The 25,569-nt window shown below is 36.6% G+C and overlaps 1 protein-coding gene across 2 annotated transcripts in view; it reads left to right on the top strand.

Annotated features, from left to right (window-relative positions):
* CRIM1 (cysteine rich transmembrane BMP regulator 1) overlaps positions 1 to 25,569 on the top strand; it is a 182,935-nt gene that overhangs the window by 83,307 nt on the left and 74,059 nt on the right. For both annotated transcript variants that reach the window (XM_051613738.1, XM_051613737.1), the window contains 2 exons: positions 5,748 to 5,990; positions 12,669 to 12,789. In XM_051613738.1, the coding sequence (XP_051469698.1) occupies positions 5,748 to 5,990; positions 12,669 to 12,789 (364 nt within the window). The remainder of the gene's footprint in view (positions 1 to 5,747; positions 5,991 to 12,668; positions 12,790 to 25,569) is intronic.

The raw sequence follows: 25,569 nt of genomic DNA, 5'->3' as shown, positions 1-25,569 counted from the left end.
TATAAACAATTTCTTGCCTTGCTGAAATGGTCAACTTATTAAATGAGACCTATGAGCTGCTTCAAGGATAGAGATAGAACAAACTTTTACAAAAATATTCTTTTCATTAGTGTGATCAGTGTCCTGAGTACAAACTCTTAATTACAAAACCAGGCATCTCCTTTAGCAAATAGTTTCACTGTCTTTCTACATATAGTTAGGGTTGTATGAAATTGTTCTTCTGAGGGAATTTACATTTTGGATTAGAAAAATGTGACATGTGTATGTTCTTGCCATGTAATTTGTGTGTAAAGATGCTTCTTTATTTAGGAGTAAGTATCTTATTTATTTGCTCTGCTGATTTATTTCGTAGAATCATAGAATCCTAGGGGTTGGACGGGACCTTGAAAGATCATCTAGTCCAACCCCCCTGCCAGAGCAGGGTCACCTAGAGTACATCACACAGGAACACATCCAGGCGGGTTTTGAGTGTCTCCAGTGAAGGAGACTCCACAACCTCTCTGGGCAGCCAGTTCCAGTGCCCTGTCACTCTCACAGTAAAGAAGTTCTTCCTGATATTTACATGGAACCTCCTATGCTCCAGTTTGCATCCATTGCCCCTTGTCCTATCACTGGTCATCACTGAAAAAAGCTTAGCTCCATCATCCTGACACTCACCCTTTACGTATTTGTAAACATTGATGAGGTAGCCCCTCAGTCTCCTTTTGTCCAAGCTAAAGTGACCCAGCTCCCTCAGCCTTTCCTCATAAGGGAGATGTTCCACTTCCTTCATCATCTTTGTAGCTCTGCACTGGACTCTTTCAAGCAGTTCCCTGTCCTTCCTGAACTGAGGGGCCCAGAACTGGACACAATACTCGATATGTGGCCTCACCAAGGCAGAATAGAGGGGGTGGAGAACCTCCCTTGACCTACTAACCACACCCTTTGTAATGCACCCCAGGATGCCATTGGCCTTCTCAGCCACGAGGGCACATTGCTGGCTCATGGTCATCCTCCTGTCCACCAGGACCCCCAGGTCCCTTTCACCTACACTGCTCTCCAGCAGGTCAGCCCCCAGCCTGTACTGGTACATGGAGCTGTTCTTCCCCAGATGCAAAACTCTACACTTGCCCTTGTTGAATTTCATTAAGTTTCTCCCTGCCCAACTCTCCAGCCTGTCAAGGTCTCGTTGAATGGCAGCACAGCCTTCTGGTGTGTCAGCCACTCCTCCCAGTTCAGTGTCATCAGCAAACTTGCTGAGGGTACATTCTGTACCCTCATCCAGGTCGTTGATGAAGATGTTGAACAACACTGGTCCCAGGACTGACCCCTGAGGGACTCCACTAGTCACAGACCTCCAACTAGATTCTGTCTCATTGACTACAACTCTCTGACTTCTTCCCTTCAACCAGTTCATGATCCACCTCACTACCTGATCACCAAGCCCATACTTTATCAGCTTACCTACAAGGATGCTGTGGGAGACAGTGTTGAATGCTTTACTGAAATTATTTAATAGTAAGTCATGTATATAGTTCTCTCTTTGCTCGAAAATCTCATTTAATTAGGTTTCATACACTGCTTTAAAAAATAAAGTTATCCTGTTTCTGGGCATGCATAGTAACAGTTTATATTCTATTTATTATCATAATTAAGATAATAAAATGGATATTATGTCCCAATATCTTTTCCTGACTTTGAAGATGTTGGTTAGGAAGATCTTGATTTGAGTAATACATAGTAGCTTAAAACAACATCTGGGAGACAGGTCAGTCCTTCATAGTGTATGTATGTGTTTGACAGAGAAGGAGTAGGTTGTTGTTTTGCATCTTCTGTGGTCTTTTGAGAAGACGCTTAGGAATGCTCCCTGTTTGGTGAATAGAAAGGGTAATGTAGCAAAAATACCTCTGGTGAGTGACTCCACAATTGTTTTTTGTGGAGTCCAGCTTGCCCTACCTTTCTGTGTTTTGAGGTTGTCTGTTGTTTTATTTGTAATTATTTGTCTCTGACATGTTATTTTAAGTGTTCCTTTTGTAAGGGCTGAAAGTGTTTGTTAATAAGGGGGAAAAGTGCTATTAAACGATTCCTCTTTGATGAAATCTTAAGTAGCTGTTTGTAATGGAAATAAATCAAGAATCCTGCTAAAACAGTGACATTTGTGGCTGTATTAATGTTTGTCATTTATTTTGAGAACAAACTCAATTTTTATGCTGCTTTCAATCAAGTAAGCTAAACAAGTTTAATTCAACGAATTGTAGAAATACCTTGTATATAAATCTTTATCCATGTAAATAGAGATTATGGGTATGCTCGCCAGTGGCTGAGGCAACAAGAAGAAAAACTGCAATTTTTCTTAATCATTGCTTGAAAGTCATGTCTTTTATTCAGGCTAGGTACCAAAAGGATGAGCCCTCATCAGCTTTTACTGAACTGCAGTAAAACAGAACTCACGTCTTCTCGTATTACAATGAGTGCTGGGTTTGGGATGCAGTTGCAGTAGTGTAGTGCGAACTGATTAAAGTTTCCACAAGAGGATAAAACCACATCTAAATCAAGAACCAAAACATTGCAAAGTCTCCAGAATGTTGCTTTACTTGTCCTTGACTTTGCTGAGGCTGGAGTTAGGAAAGCAGAAGGACAATTGTCTTTTGGCTGATGCAGCTTGAGTTAATATATTTGACTTTCCCGTTGCTCAGCTGCATTTGTATCCTGGGAAGGGAATGTTTTACCACGTACATGGTTTGAGATTGTAATTTGGAAGCACAATATTTACACAAGTGGTTATAGGGAGAGGGTTTTGTTTGTTTATATTTCAGGACTATCAAGTACAAAAGTGTTAGTGACACTTGATTAAAAAGAAAGATTTAATTTTTGTTTCTAAATATCTGCTGGTGTTATATAACCTGGTATTAAAACACATACATGTCTTTGCAAGGCGGTGGTTGGTTGTGTTTAAGCCATTTCCTCTGAAAGCAATCCTGGTTTTATTTAATAGTAGAGACTCAATGAATTCTGCTACAGTTAACTACGCTGAGCATAATAATGTGAAAAAGACTATAAAAGATAGTAACTATGAAACACTCAGTGAATATTTAATACAAGAAATCTTGACATGGTTCTCTATTTAAAATTTCTTCTACTTTGAAGAAGCATGAGATGCTTCTTATGTACTGATAGTAGTGTATCCTTATTTTCTTCATATTTTTGCTAGGTGCATGTATCAGCTCCAACAGTAGGCTTTGCATTGGTTTCAAAATAAATATGTAGAGAGTCCTAAATAGTCTGAATCCCAACAGTATCATATGTATTTCTGACAAATCTTGCCCTTCTGAAAGCTGGTTTAGATTGGTGAAATATAAACGGTCCTTAAGGAAGCACTTATCTTAATATACATGTATGTATGTACATACACACTGTCAAATAAAAAATAGGTAAAATTTTTAAAATATATATAATATGAAGTCTTTTCACAAGAGAGACTGCATGAGGATGGAATTATTTGTTAGTCATGGAAATCAGGAAATGGCTGGATACATAACACTAGGGCAGATGGATTGATGCTTATGGTTGATCCTTAAATTCACACTGTTCATTAAGTTCAAGGGCTGCTACTGCACTACTCTTCTATCACTTCTCTGTGCACACTTGAACAATGTGCAGTGGAAAATGAAAAGATTTTTAAATGCTAAAATGTTGAGCCTTTTATCATAGCCAGAAGCTAAAGAATATCTGAAACCACCAAAAACTAGTATGTTACCTATTCTTTTTACAACTTTCTGTATGGAACCTCTGTAACCAGTAATGTTCAGTCTGAAAAATGTGTTAAATAAAGCAGATAAGAACCTAAACATAAGTGGAGGTGTAAAAAAAAATAGATCTTAGAAATGTTATTCAAAATTCCAGGCAAAGTACAAATCTAGCCTAGGCTATTTTTAAGATAGATGGAAATAGTTGAGTTTTTAACTGTAAGAAAACAGTTATGATGCTATCTGGTATTACATTTAAGTTAGCTCTATTGGTTGTAAGAAAAAACTTAAGTACTTGCGCATGAACAAAATGTTGTAATTATTTTTTTATTCTGTTTTGATGTATTTGTCAACTAAAATTGAGGCAAATGTTTTTATGTTTGTTATTTCCTTTTGCAATTACTAATACTAAGACCTATCTTAGTATTTTTCTAAACACTTTTTTGTCTAGGACTTGTATCCCTCCCTGAAACTAATGGACAGGTAGCAAATCAACCATGTAGACAATCAATACTGCTTTGATTCCTTGATATGACCTGGAATTCCAAGGCATATACTAAAATTAAGTGTAAAAATTATTCCTGAGGGGCGAAGGCAAAAAACAACGAGCAAAAAACAACGAACAAAAAACAAAGCAAAAATTGATGTGTTGCTTTTAGTTTAAAAAACCCTAGCACAGTATCCAGTAACTTCAGTAACTCCAAAAAGGTGACTTACCAAAATGTTGGAGAAGATAAGAGGTGCTCATGTTTGGTACATGTTATTCAATCATTGAAATTATCACTGGAGATTGATTCTTTTTTTTCTTTTTTTCTTTTTTTCTTTTTTTTTTAATCACAGTAGTTTAAACATCAGATTAATAAATTTAGTGTTGTTTTTACTTGTTTCTACGATTCTGCATGTAACTTTAAGGACAACAACCAAAGTAGTAGATTAATTTTGTAGGGATAATAGTGACATTTATAGTAGAACCATCTAGTTTACAAACCTGCATATAACCAAAGAATGCTACAAACAGTTTCTAAATTCAGGTCTTTATTTCCTATTGTTTGGGATGTTTTTTTCTAGACAGACCTGGGCAAACTCCCTGCATTGACTCCAAATACTTAAGTCACCATGTCCTCTTGACCTAAAGATACTGCTCTTCTGAGTGTCCTGAATCCATTTGTTATTTAACAGTGCTCAGGTATACTGAGCAAAGTGAGACCCTCTTGGATATGAGCAAGTTTCTCACTATTTGCATTAAGGAGTAGATTGGTCATGGGAATGTTCTGGTTTTTCCCAGTGTGGCTTAGTCATTAGAGGGCACGACACAACTTTCTTTGCCAGAATTAAGATTCCTGGTTTTGAGAATGGGGAAATCTTGACTGCTTCTTCCAAGTTTTAGAAGAGTGTTATCTAGTTGTCCAAGAACTTTCTTCTATGTCTTCATTCTCTCTTTATCTTATCTCAATATTAGTCCAGCTTGTCATTCTTCCCACCAACTTGTTGATCATGCTCCTCAGTATTCCATTTCTGCTAGTTGTATGGACTCTCCAATTATGTTAGCTGTTGAGCTTTTAACAGGCTTTGTGAATATATGAAATCTCAGTTCAGGTCATTGAGGTGTAATAATTAATTAAAATCTGCAGCTCATAATGGAAAGTCTTAGGAAACTGAATGGGTAGCTCTGAACTTTAGGGCTATGCATGATAAGACCAGTTGTTTCTTAGTGTCATGGCCAGATGTGTAGCTTCATGGCTGTTTTTTGAGGTTGTGTGCATTCAGAAGTCACTGATGCACATCTCACAAATACAGAATTTTTGTAAAGTATTTTCTAAGACACCTGCTGTTTTGCAAAAAACCAAGATTTTTTAAAAGCATGTTCTGGAATTTTTGCTAATCAGTCCAGCAGCAGCAGTTTTCTTTTTATTGTTTTAGGGGAGGGAGAAGATAAAGGAACTTTATCTGAGTTCATCTTTACAGCTTCAGTGCAGTGTTTTACTGACATTTATGGCATGCTGATTTTTCTCTCCCTTTCAGAAGAGAAACCTGACTGCTCCAAGGCCCGCTGTGAAGTCCAGTTTTCTCCTCGCTGTCCAGAAGATTCCATCTTGATTGAAGGCTATGCTCCTCCTGGTGAATGCTGTCCACTCCCGAGCCGTTGTGTGTGTAATCCTGCAGGCTGCTTGAGGAAGGTTTGCCAGCCTGGCTATTTGAATATATTGGTTTCTAAGGCATCAGGAAAGCCAGGGGAGTGCTGTGACCTCTATGAATGTAAACCAGGTAAAAGTGGACACCATTTTTTTTCCTCATTTTTCAATTATTTTCTGCCTGACAATAACATATATTTGCTTATAAGAAAGCCTATATAGCCTCTACATTTTAAACTATTATATGAGGACAATACCCATTTAAAAAAAAAAAAATTAAAACTATTATGATGAATTTTACTTTATTTCTTTTTCTTCAGACATTAATTTAAGCTAAGCAACAAGGGAAAGGTAGCCTAGTGAGAATATTGCATTTCTGTAGATGCTACTAGTGAAAGTGATCACATTATACGAAGGTTTTTACAGCAGGGCTGTGTTGTGCATGAACAGGAATTAAAGTTCCTGGTTTCAGATTTTTCTATATTACAAAGTGATGACCCTTAAAAACTGGAGAGCAAAAGTATTGTGGAGGAAGATCATGAAAGGCTTTACAACATTTTCAATATTTATCCATTTTCCACTTCATGAGAGCATGAATCATCCTTTCTTGTTATTTATTAGTCTCGCCAAAGTGGAAGATGTAATTCACTCTTCTTTTTTCTCCAGGCTTTGGTAAAGGTGAATAATAAAAACACAGGCATGAAAGCAGGCATATAAAATTGAATAATCCAAAATCATATATGCAAACAGGTTTGAGTATGCTTAACCTGTGCCTTTCCTATGCTTGTTTAACATTTTCTTAAGTCCTCCACAGGAGATGATTGTATAGTATTTGCATCTGTTAGTACTTCCCTTTGTGTTTTTCCTAATATCCAATGCAAATTTGCCTGTGTGGAAGTTTAAGCAAACCTTTTTTGTTCTCTATCCTGAGTAGCTGGTGAACAAGTGTTTATAATAATTTTTGCTCTGGAACATTTTGTCAGCCTTAGTGGTCTTTAATCTAGAATTAGCTGTAACTTCTTACAATGTAGTTTCCTTGGACTCCTTCCATGTTTTGCTGACCCTGTGTAAGTTTTCTTAACTTTATCCACATAGCTTAAAAATGTGGTGTCCAAAAGCAGACTACTATTTTGGGTGAATCTTCATCAGTACTGAATACTGTAGTATATTTACTTTCTATCTTTCATGCCAAATTCTAAATAAGAACTGGCTCTTTTGCAAGAGTTATATTTAGTTTGTGAAATGCAGTGGATACCAAGATATTTCCGTAGCATGACTGTTAACTAAAGCACTACTTACTGAATTTTATCTTGTTGACTTGGGATTATTTATTTACTTCTCAAAATAAATGTTTGTTCTGATCATATTCTCCCAACTGTTATTTGCCATCCTAGCTTGTATTTTGCAAATAAATCAGTCCAAACTTCCCTTTGTAGGTTATTTCTTGAAGGTTGTTTTCAGCTTGTTAGTATTAGAGAATCTTCAAATTGAATATGCAGTTATTTGTGGCATTGGTGGATTTATATAACTGTGTGTATGTTGTTTTCTGAAGTAGTTTCCTGTTGTAGGGATTTAAGACATAAAGGTATTTAGGACTGAGTGCCTATTAGGAGGGCAGAAGAGCAGAGGCTTTGAAGAGATTGGGGAAGGAGACTAAGAGAAGTGTAGGGCTTTGCAATGGGGGTTAGAAATGAAGGCTAAGGGGAAGCAGAGAGTTCTCCCCTACCTTAGGAGTGCAACAAATTAGTCACTATATAGCCTGATTTTTGTCAAGTTAAACTTCAGTGGCTCTTCAAGCTGACTTATAACTTTAGTCTAGATGTTTGTTTTTTTCATTTGCCATTTGACATAGTGCAAAGGTTGCAAAGGAAAAAAAAGCAAACACAAAACTGGGAGACAAGGCAGGGAGCAGGTGAATGTTGACAAATCTTAGTACACTAGAAGCTACTTAACCACAGAAGGTTTGGGGTTTTTTTAAAGGACAAATCTATGCAAATCTGAACTTTTGGGTCCCATTCTTTACTCAGAGCAGAAAGTGTAATTGCTATTATCAGATGCAGCCATGTTGAGTTGTGTTATCCATGAGAGACCAGTTGAAATGCATCCGAACTGAAAGCAATGGTTTGTTTCTTAGCTGCTGTAGAAGCAGACTGTGGACCCTGAGAAAGCTGTGACTTCTGGAAAAATACTAAGTATTTCCTGTGCTGAGCCACTGTGTTGCACCAGAAATGGAAATACTGCCTTGATATGCTTGAGGGTAGGAAGGCTGTGGATCTGGGCAGGCTGGATTGATGGGCTGAGGCCAATTGTATGAGGTTCAACAAGGGAAGTGTCATGTCCTGTGTTTGGGCCACAACAACCCCAAGCACCGCTGCATGCTTGAAAAGCAGGGCTGGAAAGCTGCTCAGAGGAAAAGGAACTGGGGCTGTTGGTCGAAAGCTGGCTGAATATGAGCCAGCAGTGTGCCAAGGTGGCCAAGAAGGCGTTGAACAGCATCCTCGCCTGTATTAGAAATAGTGTGGCCAGCAGGACTAGGGAAGTGATTGTCCCCTGTACTCAGCACCGGTGAGGCAGGACCTTGAGTACTGTGCTCAGTTTTGGGCCCCTCACTAGAATCACAGAATCACAGAATTTTTTTGTGTTAGAAGGGACCTTTAAGATCATCGAGTTCCAACTCCCCTGCATGGGCAGGGACACCTTCCACTAGAACAGGCTGCTCAGAGCCCCATCCAACCTTCCCTTCAACATCTCCAGGGATGGAGCTCCCACAGCGTCTGTGGGCAGCCTGTTCCAGTGTCTCACCAACTTACACTCTTACACTGAAGAATTTATGCCAGAAGAAGGACATCAAGGTGCTGGAGTGATTGCAAAGAAGGGCAATGAAGCTGGTGAAGGGTATAGAGAACAAGTCCTATGAGGAGCATCTGAGAGAACTAGAGAAAAGAGGCTGACAAGAGACCTCATTGCTCTCTACAACTACCTGAAAAGAGATTGTAGTGAGAGGGGGATTGGTCTCTTCTCCCAAGCAGCAAGTGATAGAAAAAGAAGAAATGGCCTTAAGCTGCACCAAGGGGAGGTTTAGATTGGCTGTTATGACAATTGGCTTTACTGAAAGAGTTGTCTGGCAGGGAAGTGGTTGAGTCACAATCCCTGCAGGTATTTAAAGGACATGTAGATGCGGTGCTTAAGGATGTGGCTTAGTGGTAGACTTGTTAGTGCTGGGTTAACAGTTGGACTTGGTGATCTTCAAGGTCTTTTCCAACCAAAACTATTCTATGGTTCTATCCTGGACCTTTAGATGCATAGACAGCACTTTAGGTCTTGCCCCCAAACAGTACATTCTATTCTTTGAAAAGCCAGCGTAATATGTAAAGGTGAAGCTTGCACTAAGGTATTCTACTATGAAGCTATTTTCACCTAGTCATAAACAGTTTCATTATCAGAGATGTCTGGTTTTATAGTTAATAAAGGAGGTTGCACATTAGTGCAGCTATGTCTGGGTCTGAAACCATAGTAGGATTTCTGCTACATTATTTTAGAAAAATTATTAACTCTCACATGGTACTGTATACAAATTCTGTGCATGAAAAAGTTCCTGAAGACTTGTGAGCAAAGGTTGAATAGGTGCATCTTCACTGATAGGAAGTTGCAATACATTTATGAGCTCTTGATGATGTGTATTTGTCCGACTATATATTTAAAGTTTAACATTTCTATGACAGATAAAAATCATTTTCTTTAGACAGGATTTTAATTTATTTTAGCTTATAATAAAATATAGAATGCCAGTTAATAAAAAACCTTACAGTACACTATGTAATTATTGAAATCAAAGTAAGATGAGAAAACAATACTAGTATTTCAGTGGCAAATTCTTGCAGTCTTGTTTTTTAGGTCAGTAGTACAGCTAATCTGGGGGACATCTTAAGGTAATGAAGAATCTGATTATGGACCAGTCTATAGCCTTATATAGTATTTTCATCTTATCTGGAAGTTTGTTGCAATGCTTTTTGCTGTTTGAGAAACCCATTTAAAACTGAAAAAAAAGTGGAATTTCTTTTTTCTTCCTCAAAAATCTTTCATCTTTATCTCTCTTGTTCTGTCTCATGTGAGGAAATGCTGCGAGAACTGAAAGTGTTCAGCTTAGAGAAGAAAAGCCTTAGGAGGATCTCATCAATGCATATGAATACCAAAAGGGAGAGTGTAGAGATGGAGCTAGGCTCTTCTCAGTGATGCACAATGGCAGGGTCACAAACTGAAAACCAGAGGTTCTCTATGAACATCAGGAAAATCTTTTTCACCATGAGGGTGACTCAGTACTGGCACAGATTGCCCGGACAACTAGTAGACTCCGTCCTTGGAGATAATCAAAAGCTATCTACACACAGTCCTGGGCAGCCAGATCTGCATGGCCTGGCTCAGGAGGAAGGTTGGACCAAATGACCTCCAGAGGTCCTGTCCAACCTCAGCTGTTCTATGGTGAATCTAATAATGTAATAATAAAGATCTCCCAGTTTGAGGAGAAGGCTGAGACGGTGTATGAGTGTAGATTACAAAATTCTGTGTGTGGAGGATAACATCAGTGCTACTAATCCCTACGAGAACAGGAGGCCACTCCAGTACTAGTGAGAGATCAGTATAAAATAAAAACAGGTAAATCAAATCAAGCGGGAACCACTGAATGACTACAACCACTTAATGACATGAGAATTTGCTCTTTGAATGCTCTTGATTTGGATTTTGTAATATTTTTTTTTAGGCTTGTACTTTTTTTTTCATAAAGAAGAACTGTTCAGGCTACATTTTGGTGTTAGTGAGCCGTGTACTAGCACACTATTTCCACTGGAAATAACTGGAACTATTCAGGAAGAAAGGGCCCCTTAGTTGAGACTTGGTGGGGGGTTTAGAGAGTTTCCTTGTGGGTTTTTTTTCATCATCCCTACTGGTATATGGGAAGATGGATATGGAAATAGCTGTGCAGTTGCAGCTTGTTAGCAGAACTTGATGGCTGTTTTTCCCAGACTGCTTACCTGGACAGGAGGCAGAGAGGACCTTGAGTAAAGGGAGGTAGAAAAGTTACTAGTTTAAAATCAGAAAACTGGGCTTTGGTAGTTACTTGGCACAACAGAATCATGCAAATTGCATTGGTTGTTTTGGGCCTTACTGGGAAGCTCATGATTCTCAGTGGCTGTTGTGATAATGCAGAAACGAGATGTGTATTTCTTAAAAAAAAGCTGTTTCAAACTTGTTAATAAAATGGAACATAAAATGCTAGGGCTTTTCAAAGTGAAATAGTATGAAATTAAGTAGTCTTGTCTTAAAGGCAAATAGGTGTCTTTGTGTGTTTATGAAGAGGTAGAAAAGTTAATTTGATGGCTGTCATTGTCAGGATTAGTAACTGGTATCATTCCATTTAGATTTAATAACTTTCTGTATTGCTCCATAAAAGGGACTCTGATTATTTGTGCATTTTCTAGGGAGAACTTCTTGAACTTGTCAGGTTGCTCCAATTTAGCAGATATTTCCAAGATAACTGGAAAAAGTCACTTGTACAGAGGATGCACACATACTCGTGTACTTTGAAAGTTAATGATCTTGAGGACAAACCTACTGGTCCTAACCTTGATGAGCTGCAAACTGGTTGCACTGAATGTGTGTTTTCATTTAACTGCTTAATGAGGTATGTTAAATAGATGTAACTCTGAGACTGATGTCTCATTATGACCAATTCTTATTGCTGGGTACCTCTGAAGATCAAGGCTGAATAATGTAGGACTCGAAGACAGAAAATGGGACTTTGAGAGGTATCAGCTCTTTCAGGCATTGTGGTGTAGCATCACCAAGCTGCTTGAGCACTGCAGTAAGAGGCTATAATAGTGTCAATACTGAAGTGAAGTTTAATTGGTAATCAGGGTTATTGTACTACATAATTTTCAGTCTGATAACATGCTGTTCATCCTGCCTACTTAGTTGGTAGGTAGGTAATTTCTTTAAAGAGGGAACCATGTTTTATTTTGTATTTTCTCATTATAATTATGATAAGGAATAGCAAGTAGATAATGCCTGAACTGGTATTGTTTGTTAACATGGGAGATTTAGGAGCAAATAAGATAAAGATGTTTCAACTTTCCCGAGTATGACTCACAGGATGAAATTTATATCCAGCCTGATTTTTTTGCATTTCTAAGCAATTTTTGCTTTCTAAAACATGTCTGCTGGTCTTACTAGTTTTGTGGAATTCTATATCTTGTTATTGCAGATAGAGTTGGTAATTTGCATTTCATATTTGCCATATGTAAATGCCCAGACACCACAAACTAACAGAATCATCCTTAAAAATGTAGCTTACATGTGCAGGCACAAATCCATAGTAAATGTTTAATTTTTTTATTTGTTTCCTATAAACCAGGTGTTTTACTCTTTAAACAGACTTAAATCAGGAAAAAAATAAACAATTAATTATTTACTGTTTTAAAAGCTGCGGAGAAAATATATTCTCAGAAACATATGTTCATGTTAACTAATAGTATTCACAGGTGTAATTATTGTTTCAGGTTGTCTGTCTTAACTTTCAGAAATTCCTTACTAACTAATATTAGTTCAGTTGCTTCTAAAGTCAATAATTTTTAAAAGTGAGTCTTAGCAAACTGAAGTCTTTTTGTAACATTGCCTACCAAGCATGCGTTCATTAGATAATTTTTCCGTCTTAAATTAAAAGGCTAATGCATAACTGGTTGCTGATGATGAAGTAATATGCAAAAAGCGTCTAAAGCACGCATAAAAGGAATTTTCTTTTCCCCTTACTTTGTAGTGTTCAGTGTGGATTGCAGCACAGTCGAATGTCCTCCTGTCCAACAAGTTGTTTGCCCGCTGGATAGCTATGAAACCCAAGTCAGGCTGACGGCTGATGGCTGCTGTACCCTGCCTACAAGGTTGGTGTCTTGATGGCTGAGTATTTTTAACTTATTCTCCCCAATTCAGGTACTATAAATGCAAGATAATAATGCATCCTTCTGTGGCAATAAATGTTTATACAGAATAAAAGATACGTGAAGCAAGTTAAAAATCTATCAGGCTGATAGAAATACAAAAATCAGAAAAAAAAAATTCTCAGTACAGATGCATGGAACAGATTTTGCTAAAATCAATTGAGCAACTTGTGCCTCTAGATTGATTTTTCAATGTATTCAATTATTTTTACAAAAGTGAATTCTTTTGAGTGTTTTGTTAAGGTCTTTGATGGTAAGGAATTAATGGTGGAGATGATAGAACATATGCCAGAAAAAGTCTTGCCTGGTTAAAGAAAAAAAAGGTATTTTTTTGTATGTGGAAGACCTCAGTAAGAAGCTGAAGGACAGTGGCTGTCTGGAACTGTTGGGAAACGGAGCTTTTGAGTACTTGCTTCCATCTTACTACTGTTGTTGTTCAAGTAGGTATAATCCATTACAGCTGAGAAAAATAAGTCAGTTTTGGAGTTGGTTTAGTTCCAAAATTCTGCACCACTGTTTTAGCTTCTGTCTTTACAACACAATTTCCAAAACCTGAGTCATCAATGTGCCAAATAAATATGAATTCAAGCAAAAAGTGCCATCAATGAAAATAGTTTACAAATAATAGATATTTTGTAGTTATAACTATTTATTTATATGTATATATTTATTCAGTATGAAGGTCTTAACACAATACAATGTTGCCGTATTCTAAACCCCTTGTGAGATTGTAATGGAGTGATAAACTTGCTAAGAATTCAGAAAGTAGAAAATGACAAAGGTTGTGTAATGAATCAAGGATCTACCCTTTAGGTACACATTTAATACAGTGACTGCTTTGAAACTGTTGTTTTCCATGAATTGAGGATCTCTTATTGCATGGAGAGTTAAAAATGTATATATTTTTAAAAAACTTAAGACAGGGAAAGATATGTGAAGAACTTCATATGGTATAGTTATCTGGCCTGTTCAAGTTTGAAAATATTATTTCTGACCTTGACAAATTTTATTTGTAATTGTGGAATGCACATTGTAGTCTACTAGTTAAAAAAATAATCACTGTCCTTATTCAGCAAATGCTATAGATGTTCTTTCTTTCATAGTTGTTGTTTTCTACTTTGGTTTTCTGAATTTTGGACCAGAACATGGTACAGATTCTCAGTATCCTCCCTTCATTCTTCAACATATTCTCATTAACCTTCCCAGGAAATACTATAGTTCCATATTACTTGAGAGCTGACCTAGCTAATTGAGATTGCACGGGAGGCTGTAGGTTTTTAGCTAGTCTTCGTACTGGCATTGCTGCCTGTACAGTTCAGCATGTTCAAGACAACAAGAATAAAATGCTACTGAGGACTATATTCAGAGAGATTATAAAGTCAAAGAAGCAATCTCAAATTAAAATTTCTTAAATTTCTGGATCAGACTGTCTCAGAAACCTTGACACAATAGGAATCTTAGATTAATGGTAGATTTTTGCTGCCAAATTTATTTCAACTTGCTGGATTAAAAAGTGATCTATAGGCTGAGTTATTTTTATTTCCCAGAAGGAAAACTGTGTTCCTGTTTTCTGCAGTTTAATATGAGCTGTGGTTTGATTTTTCCATGGCTTAGGTAGAGGGAATGAAAAATACCCACTTTATTCTTTGTAGATGATAACTTCGGTGTTCCTTCTATTGGGGAATGTTGAGTACCAAGAAAATAAAACTTCATTTACTTCAGAAAAATAACCGATTGGAAATATTTTCTGTTTCTAGCACGCACATTGGAATTGATCTTAACTAAAACACCTAGAGTAAACATGTTCTTGAAAGAATCTTTTACTTTCTTTGATAATGTTTAAAAATATAGCCAGTTAACTATCGGAAACATACTTCTCTATGTGTATGGTACTTAAGTGACAAAACACATAATCTCATCTCCTGTAGACAAAGACCCCGATTGTATAGGCAGGCTTAGTGTCTGTGAAATATTAGATAATTGTGAATTGCACTGAAACCTCTTGGAAGTCAGATTGCTGTGCATTACTGGCATCAGAGTTTGACAAGGGATCAGAGCTGGGATAGATGGGTTCTTAGTTCCTGGAATCTGAGGATCAAATCTGAGGAGGTTTTTATGTTAATAGCTGTCCTTCTGGATATGTAAAGCTACAAAAAAACTTAAATAGCATAACCTATTCTGAGTCTGCAGGCAGGCTGAAACAATTTTAAATGTCTTATACTCCTCCATTAATTTTTAATTTGGTGACTCAGTCTGTGTTGCTGTATATAGTTATTCTGTGGGTTGCTGCATTTTTTTATTGCCTTCATTCAGCCAAAGCAATAATGCACTTTTTAATAGAATAGCTGAGGAGAAGAGCAGCTGAATCTGGCACAAATAAGATAATACAGGTACTTTACATGTTGTGTACCTGCTGGAAATGTATTTAGTTATTTAGATTTTAATATACTGCTGTGCTTCTTAAGGAAGACAATGCCTAATCATCATTCATGTGCTGTAGGTAAAGATAATACTTGAAGGAGACAATGAAGGAACACATGCTTGGGGATAATCAGGAAAGAAAGGTTGGATGAAGTATGGAGGGAAGAGAAGTGTATGTATGAAAGGAGAGTGAAAAGAAAAACTAAGTTCAGTGACTTGAAAGACGAAAGTCAAATAATTTGAACTCAGTTTCAGTGTTTCCTCAAATTTCAGTAAACAGTGGAGCTTTATATTCGAAGCCAGGTGCTCTATCCCACCTGAGACTTGGACTTCAAAACTATAGGGAAAGTGTAGATTTATGGATGAATAACTCTACTCTGGGAAGAGGGGAAGTTTTTCCTTAATTCTGGAATTTCTGGTTAAACTTACGATTAAATACTAACATCACATTGTCTGTAATTCAGTTTACAATCACTTAAAGCCATATCGCATTTTAATCAGTAGAATGAAGTTCAAAAGAAGTGGCACTCTTTAGGCTTCATGAAACTGTTTGAGATTATGGACTTTTTCAATAAATTACTTGTTGTTGTTTGTTTACTGGCACTGAAATAAAGGCTTAATACCAGCAGGACTGGAGATTGGTCAAGGAGAGTATCCTGGTTGAGGACAGATGGTGTGTTACTGACTTAGTTAACAGCTGACAACTTCACATGCAGCAGAAGGAGATTGACTTCTGTCCCACACCTTGTTCTTGCCTGCTTTCTTGTATGTAATATGCTAGGAAAACAGATCCTTAAATTTGGTGTTAAGTTGGTATTTGTTTTATGAATGAGCTCCTGAATGCATATTCATAATATTGAAAACCTGCAATGCCAGGGAGAGAGTGGGAATAGTAAGCAAACATCTGATACTGTAAGTTATTGTACTTGCATTGAGAGGTTACATTTATTTTCCCACTGATTTCTAATGCAGTACTGCAAACAGAACAGCCTACTGATTTGGCATTAGTATAAAAATGCTGGTTGCTTCAGCGTTCATCAGACTGTCATGAAACACCTTCAATTTCAAGCTATCATGTTAGGAAAGTTAAATGATATGTTTGTCTCTGCTCTTGGTACAGATGCTCTCTTCTCCAAGAAACTCATCAAATTAAAATGTATTAGAGCTATTACAGAGAACATGTTATCACAGTTTTCTTAATAGAAGTTTGTCGTCTTATGTTACAAAGTTAAATGAAGGGATGATCATTATGAAGAATACAGAATCCGCTATATTCAAATTTATAGTTTTTCTGTTGTGAATGAATTTTATTGAGATTTTCAGATCCCTTTGAGAATTTTTTTTTAAATGTAAAGGTCTTTATTAAAATATCTTAATTTTTTATCTATGAAGTATGGACTGTAACAGGAACTGATTTCAGTAACTAGTGTTGGTTTATATCTTTATTGCTCACATGATTTTGTGCAATTTTTGTAGGATTACATAGAAAAGAGTAAACGGCATATTTGCATAGCTTTGCACCAGATATTTCTGGATTATCTGTCTTTCTTTCTGGCTTCTCTCTTTGCTAGAATCATTTGTAAATTTAGTCTTATCCCTCTGCTTCTGTGGTCTTTTCCCTTCATGTAGTCTTCCCTTGCTCAAGTTTCTGTTCTCTGTGCTGTTGCCTGTTACAAATCTGATAACTTAAAGGTTTATTTAGTACTCTGTTATCATGTACACCTTTTTTCAGCTATTCTTGGTCCGTATTTCAATAAAACTAGATAAACCAAGAAAATTCTAGACAACCAGAAAGATACTAATACTGTGCCAATATTAAGAAGAACTAAGACTAAATACTTGAAGTTTGCTTGTCTTGACATAATTTCTGATAGATAGTGGGAAAACAGAGAGGAATGAATTGAGAAGGATGAAAGGGTGAAATTATAGCTAAATGCAACCGATTTTGCTTTGACAGAGGCAGTTTTATGAAACTTGATTTTTGTCTTTTGAAGATACTAATCTTCCCTTAAAAATCTGACCATAAGAGCATCTCCTTTCTCAGTTTCTGTCTTCTGTAGCCACTAGTCATTTTCCTTGTATTTCATTCTAGCTTTAAAATGAATTGTAGGGCTTTTTCATTAGTATTTTTGCAGAGGATTTACTCTGACAGAATAGAAATGTAACCCCTTCCCCAAACTACGTAACAACAAAGAACATAATTTCCCAACCCCTCCTCCCCCAGCTTCTGGAAGGTAATCACTTCCAATGAGTCAGCATTGTGGTCCTTTACCTCCTAAGATGAATTTTGCAGAGTGCATATATTGGCTTGAATATCTTGCTGATAATATAGGATATAATAATATCCTTCTGAGAGAAGTATCCAGGAATATGTTCACTAAATCCCAATAATAAGTTTGCTTGACATACTTACTTTAAAAGCTCACACCATAAACCTGAATATGTTCTAGTTTAGAAGTAGTTCAGAAATAATTTATATATAATTTTATCCATGAAAATTTCCAGTAGTTTACTTTGTATCCGAGTTTTAGCTTTAAAAAAGCAGTTTAGAGATTATTGTGGTAGTTGTGGACAAGGGAAAAAACATGTAAATGAAGCTTAACAGAAGCAGATAAGTTGCAGGGAGACAGAACTTTTAAGAGCAGTGAACTGTTTAATAAATCTAATTGAAACATAACTGTAAGTCTTTATGACTTTTTCATATGTCAGAAGAGGGAAGAAGAGCTTTACACAGATACAGTATTACAAGATTGGAACCCAAAACACTTGGATGTGAGGGATGAGTGTATGAAGATTCTTTGAAACAGACCATTTCACTATCACTTAGAGATAGCTGGGTGGCTTTGCAAGTGCAAAACTCTCAGTTGCCCAGCTCTGCCCCCTCAGTTCTTAAATACTTACATTTTTATACAGCTCAAGAAAATGAGCGATACTTCATGTGATATCAAATAAATTTTTTACTCAAGTTTTACGTTAAGGTATATTTGGATATAAATTCAATACAACTTAGAAGAGTACAAAAGCAGATTTTACTATCATAATTAAAATTATCCTTCAAGGGAAGAAATAGTGGGAGAAAGAGTAAATTTACAAAAACATGTTTCACTTGAAGAGTAATCTATTAAATTAAGAAAACACTTTTGCATCTGTCCTATACTGTAATATTTTTAACATGAGTGTGCTTAACTTAGTTTTAAAGATATTAAGGAATAGTAGTGGTTTATATTAGAGAGAGTCTCTTAATCTTTTATACCCTTACTGAATTGGGTTTTGATTCCAAAAGAATAAATTGCTTATTTTATTATTTGTAGTCTTTTGTTTCTAATAGAACTTTGTGCTGTCTTATGCACCATATAAATTCCACTGGGAAAGTAGTTGTTAGCATTTTCAGGAAGTGTATAGATATCAGTTAAGTCAACCATGCTGTCTTTTCCTGTTAGTAAACTAAAATGGAGGTCCTGCGACAGCGGTTTATGCAAAGATCACACCTCTTCAGAGATAATTTAAATGTGTTAATTATTTTGTTATCCTTCTAGATTACTTTGTCCAGTAAGCGTTTGCTTTTAATGTATCCCCTTTTATGACACTGGTACCTGTTGTCATTGTTTCATCTATTGCGTCCACAACTTGTCACTGCATTAGATCTATCAGCCAATAGTTTGTATTTAGTGTTAATATGTATTTCATGTCTTGGGGATCCTAGTGACAGCTACACATAAACCAGCACAGTTCTGTTCTAATAATTTCATGGCAGCTACTAGAATCGTAACTGGGAAATCTATAGTTCTGTAGTTCTCTTTTAAGCTATCACCAATTTATATTTGCATTACATTTGAGAGTACCCGCACATAGCTAGTTGGATAATGTTTTTTCTGCTGATAACATCTGTAGAGTCCCTCCAAGTCCCTGACGGCCTCTGCATCTCTCCAACTCAATAGGAAGAATAGAGTACAACCTGTTTATTCTTCTTAGCTGGGCCAAGTCTTTCCCACATCATTCTTTATCAAAATATGACATTCTTGCATATTTGTTGAAATTATTTTCTTAGGTCTTCCTGTCTTTGGAAGGCCTAAATTTTATTATACACTTTTTGGGTGTTCAGTACAGGATTCACCACTTCATTTTTCCCAACCTTCTTTACAGGGCAGTCATGATTTTTCAGGAGGCATAACTTTTTCTCTTTTCCCCCTTGTACCTCTCTTAAGCAACATTTGCTGGAACAGAGGTTTCCCTTGTATTTGTTCTAGAATTTTAGATCCTTCTCCTCCACTCATCTCATTCTCAAGAAACGGTATCCAAGAGAAAGTGTTTGTGGATTCCGGTTTTTGTTAAAGGAAAGTTCAGCTGGGACTGGTAAGACCAAATACAAATCCAAGCACGTGTGTCATCCTGAGATTTCAGTTCAGGGCTTGACTTCTGAGTGATTTGGGTAGGTGGACCACAGGTCTAACAATATCACATTAAGGGTTCTGTTCTTTCATCACTGTTGTAGAAACTCCGATTTACAGCTATTGTGGCCAACTTGCTCAAATTGTTCCTCTTGTACTTTAACTCTAGCAGACCACCTTGTCATCTCAAGTACATCTGACCATCCAGTACCTTGGCGTTGCAACACTTGATGTTGAATTGGAGTCTCATTTCTATACTGAAGAGGCAGGCTTTTTTATGGAAGGAAAGCTGGACACTGATTCCAGCTGAACCATTTGCACATCAACCTTAGGCTTGCAATAGAGTTTTGTTTGTTTTAATAGTTGATGAAAAGGCTAAATAGAACATTGCGATTTTTGAAGTTTCATAATATCTGGAAATAGGTGTTTAGGCATTTTCATGTATTTTAGTCTTTAAAAAGAACTCCTAAGAGAAGTCCAGGAAAACCGTTTTTCTTCATTCAGGTCAAAGTGAGAAAGTGGTATTAATTCCTGTTTACAGACTGCACTGTACTGAATATGCACAAAGAGTAAGAGTAAAAGGGCACTTGTGTGGCCTTTATAGGTAACCCATGCTCCATATCCACCTTTTCCTCATTCGTCTTCCAAGAGATACTATTACTTACTGAATTCAAAGTTCAGTCCCTTTGTTCCTCCCTTACTACAGCTGCCTCAACAATTCCTAGATGTTCTCAGTGATAGTTATTGTTGCCTTGGCATCCTGCCTCACAGTGTGGGTTGTTTTGGCAGGCAGTCATATTTTCCTGAAGTCCACAAATGAGAAGAAGATGGTAAGTTTATTTTGGGGTTTTTTTAAAGCCTTCTCAATAAAACTTGAACAGAAGCGCTTGAAACACAAGACATTTCTGGAACCTGATAGCTGACTTTCCAGCGTCAGGGACATCTAACAAAGAGAGGAAACACAAGAAAATTTTCAGAAGAAATAGCACGTGAATGTTCTGCAGAAGCAGCTGTAAAATGTTTTAAATATAACAGTTCCTGCTTGCATCTTCTGTAAAATCAGCTTTTTGGTCCTGTATTGTGTAAGTTAAAAATATACATCCATGCTCTTCTACCAGCTCCTAGGAAGTACTGAATTGCAAAACCTTTCAAGACAAATAAAGGAGCACATTTCCCATATGCACATTCCCCCAGCATTTGCTGAAGGGGAGGAAGTATTGATCATAGTTACGCAATAAGCTTGCTTTTTTAGTATGAGTTTTAATGGAAAAGTATATATAAGACTTTAATCTGGTCATGTGCTGTATTAATGTTACATTTACTCCTTCACTGTTAAACTTAAGAATAAATTTTAACCCAAATAACTCTTATTTATATCTACTTTTAGACGATGTTTTATGCTTGGAAGTAGAACTAAATTTTAGTGTCTGTAGAATGTTGGTTTGTTTGCACTCTTGACAAGCAAGCTGGTGTTTGAACTCTTTCAATTTATAATAAGCTGCTAGACATGTCTTTCTGTTACAATTTCTTGGTTTTGCTGTCAGTCTGAGAATTGGTGTTTAACTTGATCATACTGAATATTGCTTTCCCTCCTGTGCCCCACGACTTCCCACTCTTATTTTCTCCCATTTCTTCTGCTTAACTGGCTGTGAACTTGTTTGGAAATTGAATAGGTGATTTACTTCAGAATAATTTCTGACTTCAACAGTCAAATTTCTGGTTGTATCACAGAGATCAATACTGTCTTTGACAGTTTTCTTCAACTCAGAACTGTACAGATGCCTAGGGAGACTCATATACATAAAAAAGCAACAGAATTGTCAGTTGGATTTTTGCATTTTAGAAGCAGACATGAGAATTTTCCAGAAGTTTCCACCAAACCATACGTATACATATATAGATTATATCAACAGTGTTGAGGTCATATCAAAAGAGTTTGAAGTTGTGTTTCCTCTGAAAAAAAAGCAGGAAATGCTGTGTCTGGCTTCAGCAGCCAAAAATTGCTGCTTCCTTCTCTCTTTCTTAACTTACTTAATATTTAAGAAGTGGAACTGAAGTTTGTGCGCCATTTTGAAATAATCAGTTTCACACTACTGTTCCTTCAGATGTTACTGGTGGAATTTCAAGGATCTTGTTTCTAGAAAAGGGTTACACTTCTGCATACATGGTTCATACTACATGGCAAAGGTCTCATAAATTACATTTAGTTGCTTGGTTTCAGAAACACTGGAATTCTGCAGCAATCTTCTGGACTCATTTTAAGTTTAGTCCATAATGGAATAAATTCAGAAGCTAAATTATAATTTTTCTGCCACATTTTTAGGAGAGTCATATTTGCCGCTTCTGGATAATTTGCTTTTTTTTTATTTTATTTTTTGTTTGCTTATGTTGAGTCCCTGGTGGCTTAGTTCAAGAGAGTTATGTCATTCAGTCGTAAGCAAGTTTGGAGTTACAGTATTACTGAAGTTAATGAATTACTCAAAACTATTTTCTGTAAGTGATTCTTGACCTGAAGTCCTTAGGAATTGTTTTATTTGTAAGAGGATCACATATTTATAATTGCTCATTAAAAAGTAGTGAAATAAGAAAATAAATAGATTCTTATACCAGATAACTAACATTTGTTAATGTTAGAATAAGTGAGGTACATAGTGGTAAAAAATGAAGAGAACTTCAACAGAGGAGAACATAAGCTGACACAGCGAAGTATGAGAGAAATGAAGAGTTGGGCTGTTTTGTGTTTTATTTAGTATACTGATGAATTCGCAAGGGTCTATACATAGACCAGTGTACTTGAAAAATGAGTGCTCTTGAGAACTCAGTGCACTTGGCCAGTGGGTGTGTGCTTACTGGCTCCATGGCATGACTTTTGTGACTCTTCTTTTCCTGTCTCATTCCTGTGGGAAAGAGCTCACTTGGTTTACCATTAGTCAAAGGATGAAATCAAGTCTTCTAGTCAAATGAACTTCATGGATTCTAATAAGCCTTGGAAAGATGATAATCTGTTTGATGTGAATGCTGATTTTATGACTTTTTCCCTTGCTTTGCATCTGTTTGCTATTTCCTAATGCTAATAATATGCAAAAGATGCACAAAAAGTCTTCTCTTTCACAGGATCTTTAATTAAAAGCTGATAGTTGCTTTTTGTCCCATTTAAATGCTCCCTGTGTATAAAGATTACTATACTTACGGGGAAAATGCACTGTTATATTGTGTATCTGTTTGTAACAAGATCCAGAGTGGGAGCATGCTAACTTTGATTTCTCGATAAGTAAACCCCTTAGAGAATTAGAATATGAGGAACTTCCATATGAGTCACTTCACAGAAGTGATGCAAAACTTTTAAGCATTTGGAAATAATCCAATAATGTGTTACATGCAACTTCCACAGTTCTTCTGCCATCTTTTTCTACAGGTTTATTATTGATGTCCCAAATAAAATACTGAAAGCTTTCCAGGAAAAAGGAATATTTTCATAACTGACTTGCTTAATCACATCTTTAAAACTGAAAATGTAAAATACATGGAAAAGTGACCCTGAAATTGTCGGTGAAAACTCCTCAGTCTGTGTGTCTGAAGATTTAGGAAAATTCTAGCTGAACTTCTTCGATAGAGGTGTCCCAATGGCTTTGTCTTTGCCTGCAGTGGCACTTTCTGTGTAGAACTGGTGTCATATTTTCCAAGACTAGCATTTGGTTGATTCTTTAAGTGGTATCCTGGCCAGTTTAAAGCTCATCATCTTGCCTACTTAATTCACATAGTTACTTCAAGTGTAAGTAACATGGACATAATCTTTCAATGATTTCATGTGACTGCTATGTAAATATTTCATTTTGCTGTATTGTTATCTCTTATAACCTATGCTTGATGGCACTTAAACTCTTTTTCTTGCCACTAGTTAGTTCATCAAGCTTTGATAATGGGAGTTCTCTTCTGGAAATACCTGATTTTACAATATCCTTAAGTGTTTATATTTTTAACAGATCTGTGAGAGTTTTCTGTACTACATTTAGGTAACATAGGTTCTAGTAATGTTAAAGCAAATTTGATTCCTGCAAAGAAAAAAAGGGACCATGGTAAAAACTCCAGAGGAATAGGATATATGGTTCAGAATGCTTTTCTCTAGTCTCAGTGTTTCAGACTTAATTCTGTTTCTGTCCTCAAAATGGTAATATCCCTCTCCTCAACACAGCCCCGTCCCAACCTTCCCATTCATTGGTACTAAATCTTCTTTTCAGGGTTGCCTGTTCTTAATTTCATAGCCATTATGCCTTGTGCCTGGAAAACTCTTTTGATCCTACCATCAAAACAGCTTTTCTGTGGCTAACCAAGCCTTTCTTTCTTTTCATCTGTTTAATAACACAAGTAAATGGACCAAGATAATTAGATTTTAAATAAAAATTGTCATTTGTAAGTATTCTGTTTGATTTTTTTTTTGTCCTCTTTCTTTTCCTTTTTGTATTTTTGATGATGTAAAGGAAAAGAGACAAGGGTTATGTAAAATAAATGAAAAGAAAAAAAAAACACAAAACACAACCAAACAAAAAACAAACCAAACCCCCTCAAACATAAAAGAAACAAGCAATGAAATTATTTCTGTTTTGAAGAATGTAAAATCTGAAATTAAAAATCAGGTCATTTTTATTACTGATGCAGTTACCTTCTTAATCTGTAAAGCATGTTTTAATGAACATCCTCTTGTTTCTTGTTCTTCATATACTGAAGTTTCCCTTGCTCATTTGTTGAAATTTCTAGGATTCTTGTTGTTATTACTATTTTTTTAATCTGAAGAACTAACTGGAGGTGGTTCCTGTTACCAGCTAGCTTGATTCTGTATTTTTAAAATGTCAGTACAGATGTCTTCTTACTTGGTTTCTTAGTTCCTTCCAGGCCATCCTGCACGTTTTCAGGTTGCACTCCATGAAGTCTCTAGCATAACTCTTTGATTCTTGTTTTTCTTCTTTTTCTTCTTTCTGGGCCCTCTTCTTAGGAGACATTGTGCTCTCTTATAAAACTGTTATTCCTTGTTAAAAGGACACACTCATGTTGATTTGACATGACTGTTATGGTATAACCTCCCCATGGATGTGTGTCTTTGTAGTCTTTGCTAGTAAGGTGTGTGAGGATCAAATACTGAGGGTCAATTTCTTGGTACCTCAAGTACTGACCTCCCTTTAATCTTGGAACTTCTGGGTGCCAGTGTGCTATTTGACGATGCAGTGGTGTCGCTGCAAGCTGTGTAAAGAGAGAAGGCAACAAACAAACTTGTCTTCTCTCTGGGAAGACTTCCTTGTAGTAATTTCTGCTATGTCTGTTTTCCTAGGGAAGTTACGGTTATCGAGGGAGCAGCTCAGAAGCAACATTGTGCCTTACTGATCAGCAGTCTGAAGTGCTAAATTTTTAAATAGAAATTTGAGAAAGACCATGGCCACTATCAACAGGCTTATCAGAATCTAGCCTCCTAAACTTGTTCAAACCTAATGCCAGATACTGAGTTAAGAACCACCGTGGAGGTGGGTAGCTGCCTGTGGTAGAGCACAGAGCTGGCCTACAACTTCTCTTCCATCGGTCCTTCTGCTCCAAAATGCACTTTAGAAAAAATCTAGTACTATAAAGTTCATTTTGCTCTCCTATTGAGAATGGGATCACTTATTCTGAATTTCCAGATGTTGTTTTGGCAGCGGGACAGCCATGCTTGGCTACCAGAATTCCTTGGGTTTCTTCTTGAAAGACTTCTGTCTCTGAAACAATGTTTTCCATGCTAATAGCCTGGATGATGGTCAAAGGCTTTCCTAGCAGAGCTGGCTGAAAAGAATGCAGACTATTTAAAAGTCCATCTGAGACCATTTGCTACTTTGACATTCTTCTATGCATGGATTATTTTTTTAACCAAATGGGAAGTCAATTTATAAAA

Source organism: Apus apus, chromosome 3, assembly GCF_020740795.1.
Source record: "Apus apus isolate bApuApu2 chromosome 3, bApuApu2.pri.cur, whole genome shotgun sequence".
In the NCBI taxonomy this organism is placed as follows: Eukaryota; Metazoa; Chordata; class Aves; order Apodiformes; family Apodidae; genus Apus; species Apus apus.
Note: the sequence above shows the minus strand (reverse complement) of the source record. Positions and strands in the feature narration are given on the sequence as shown.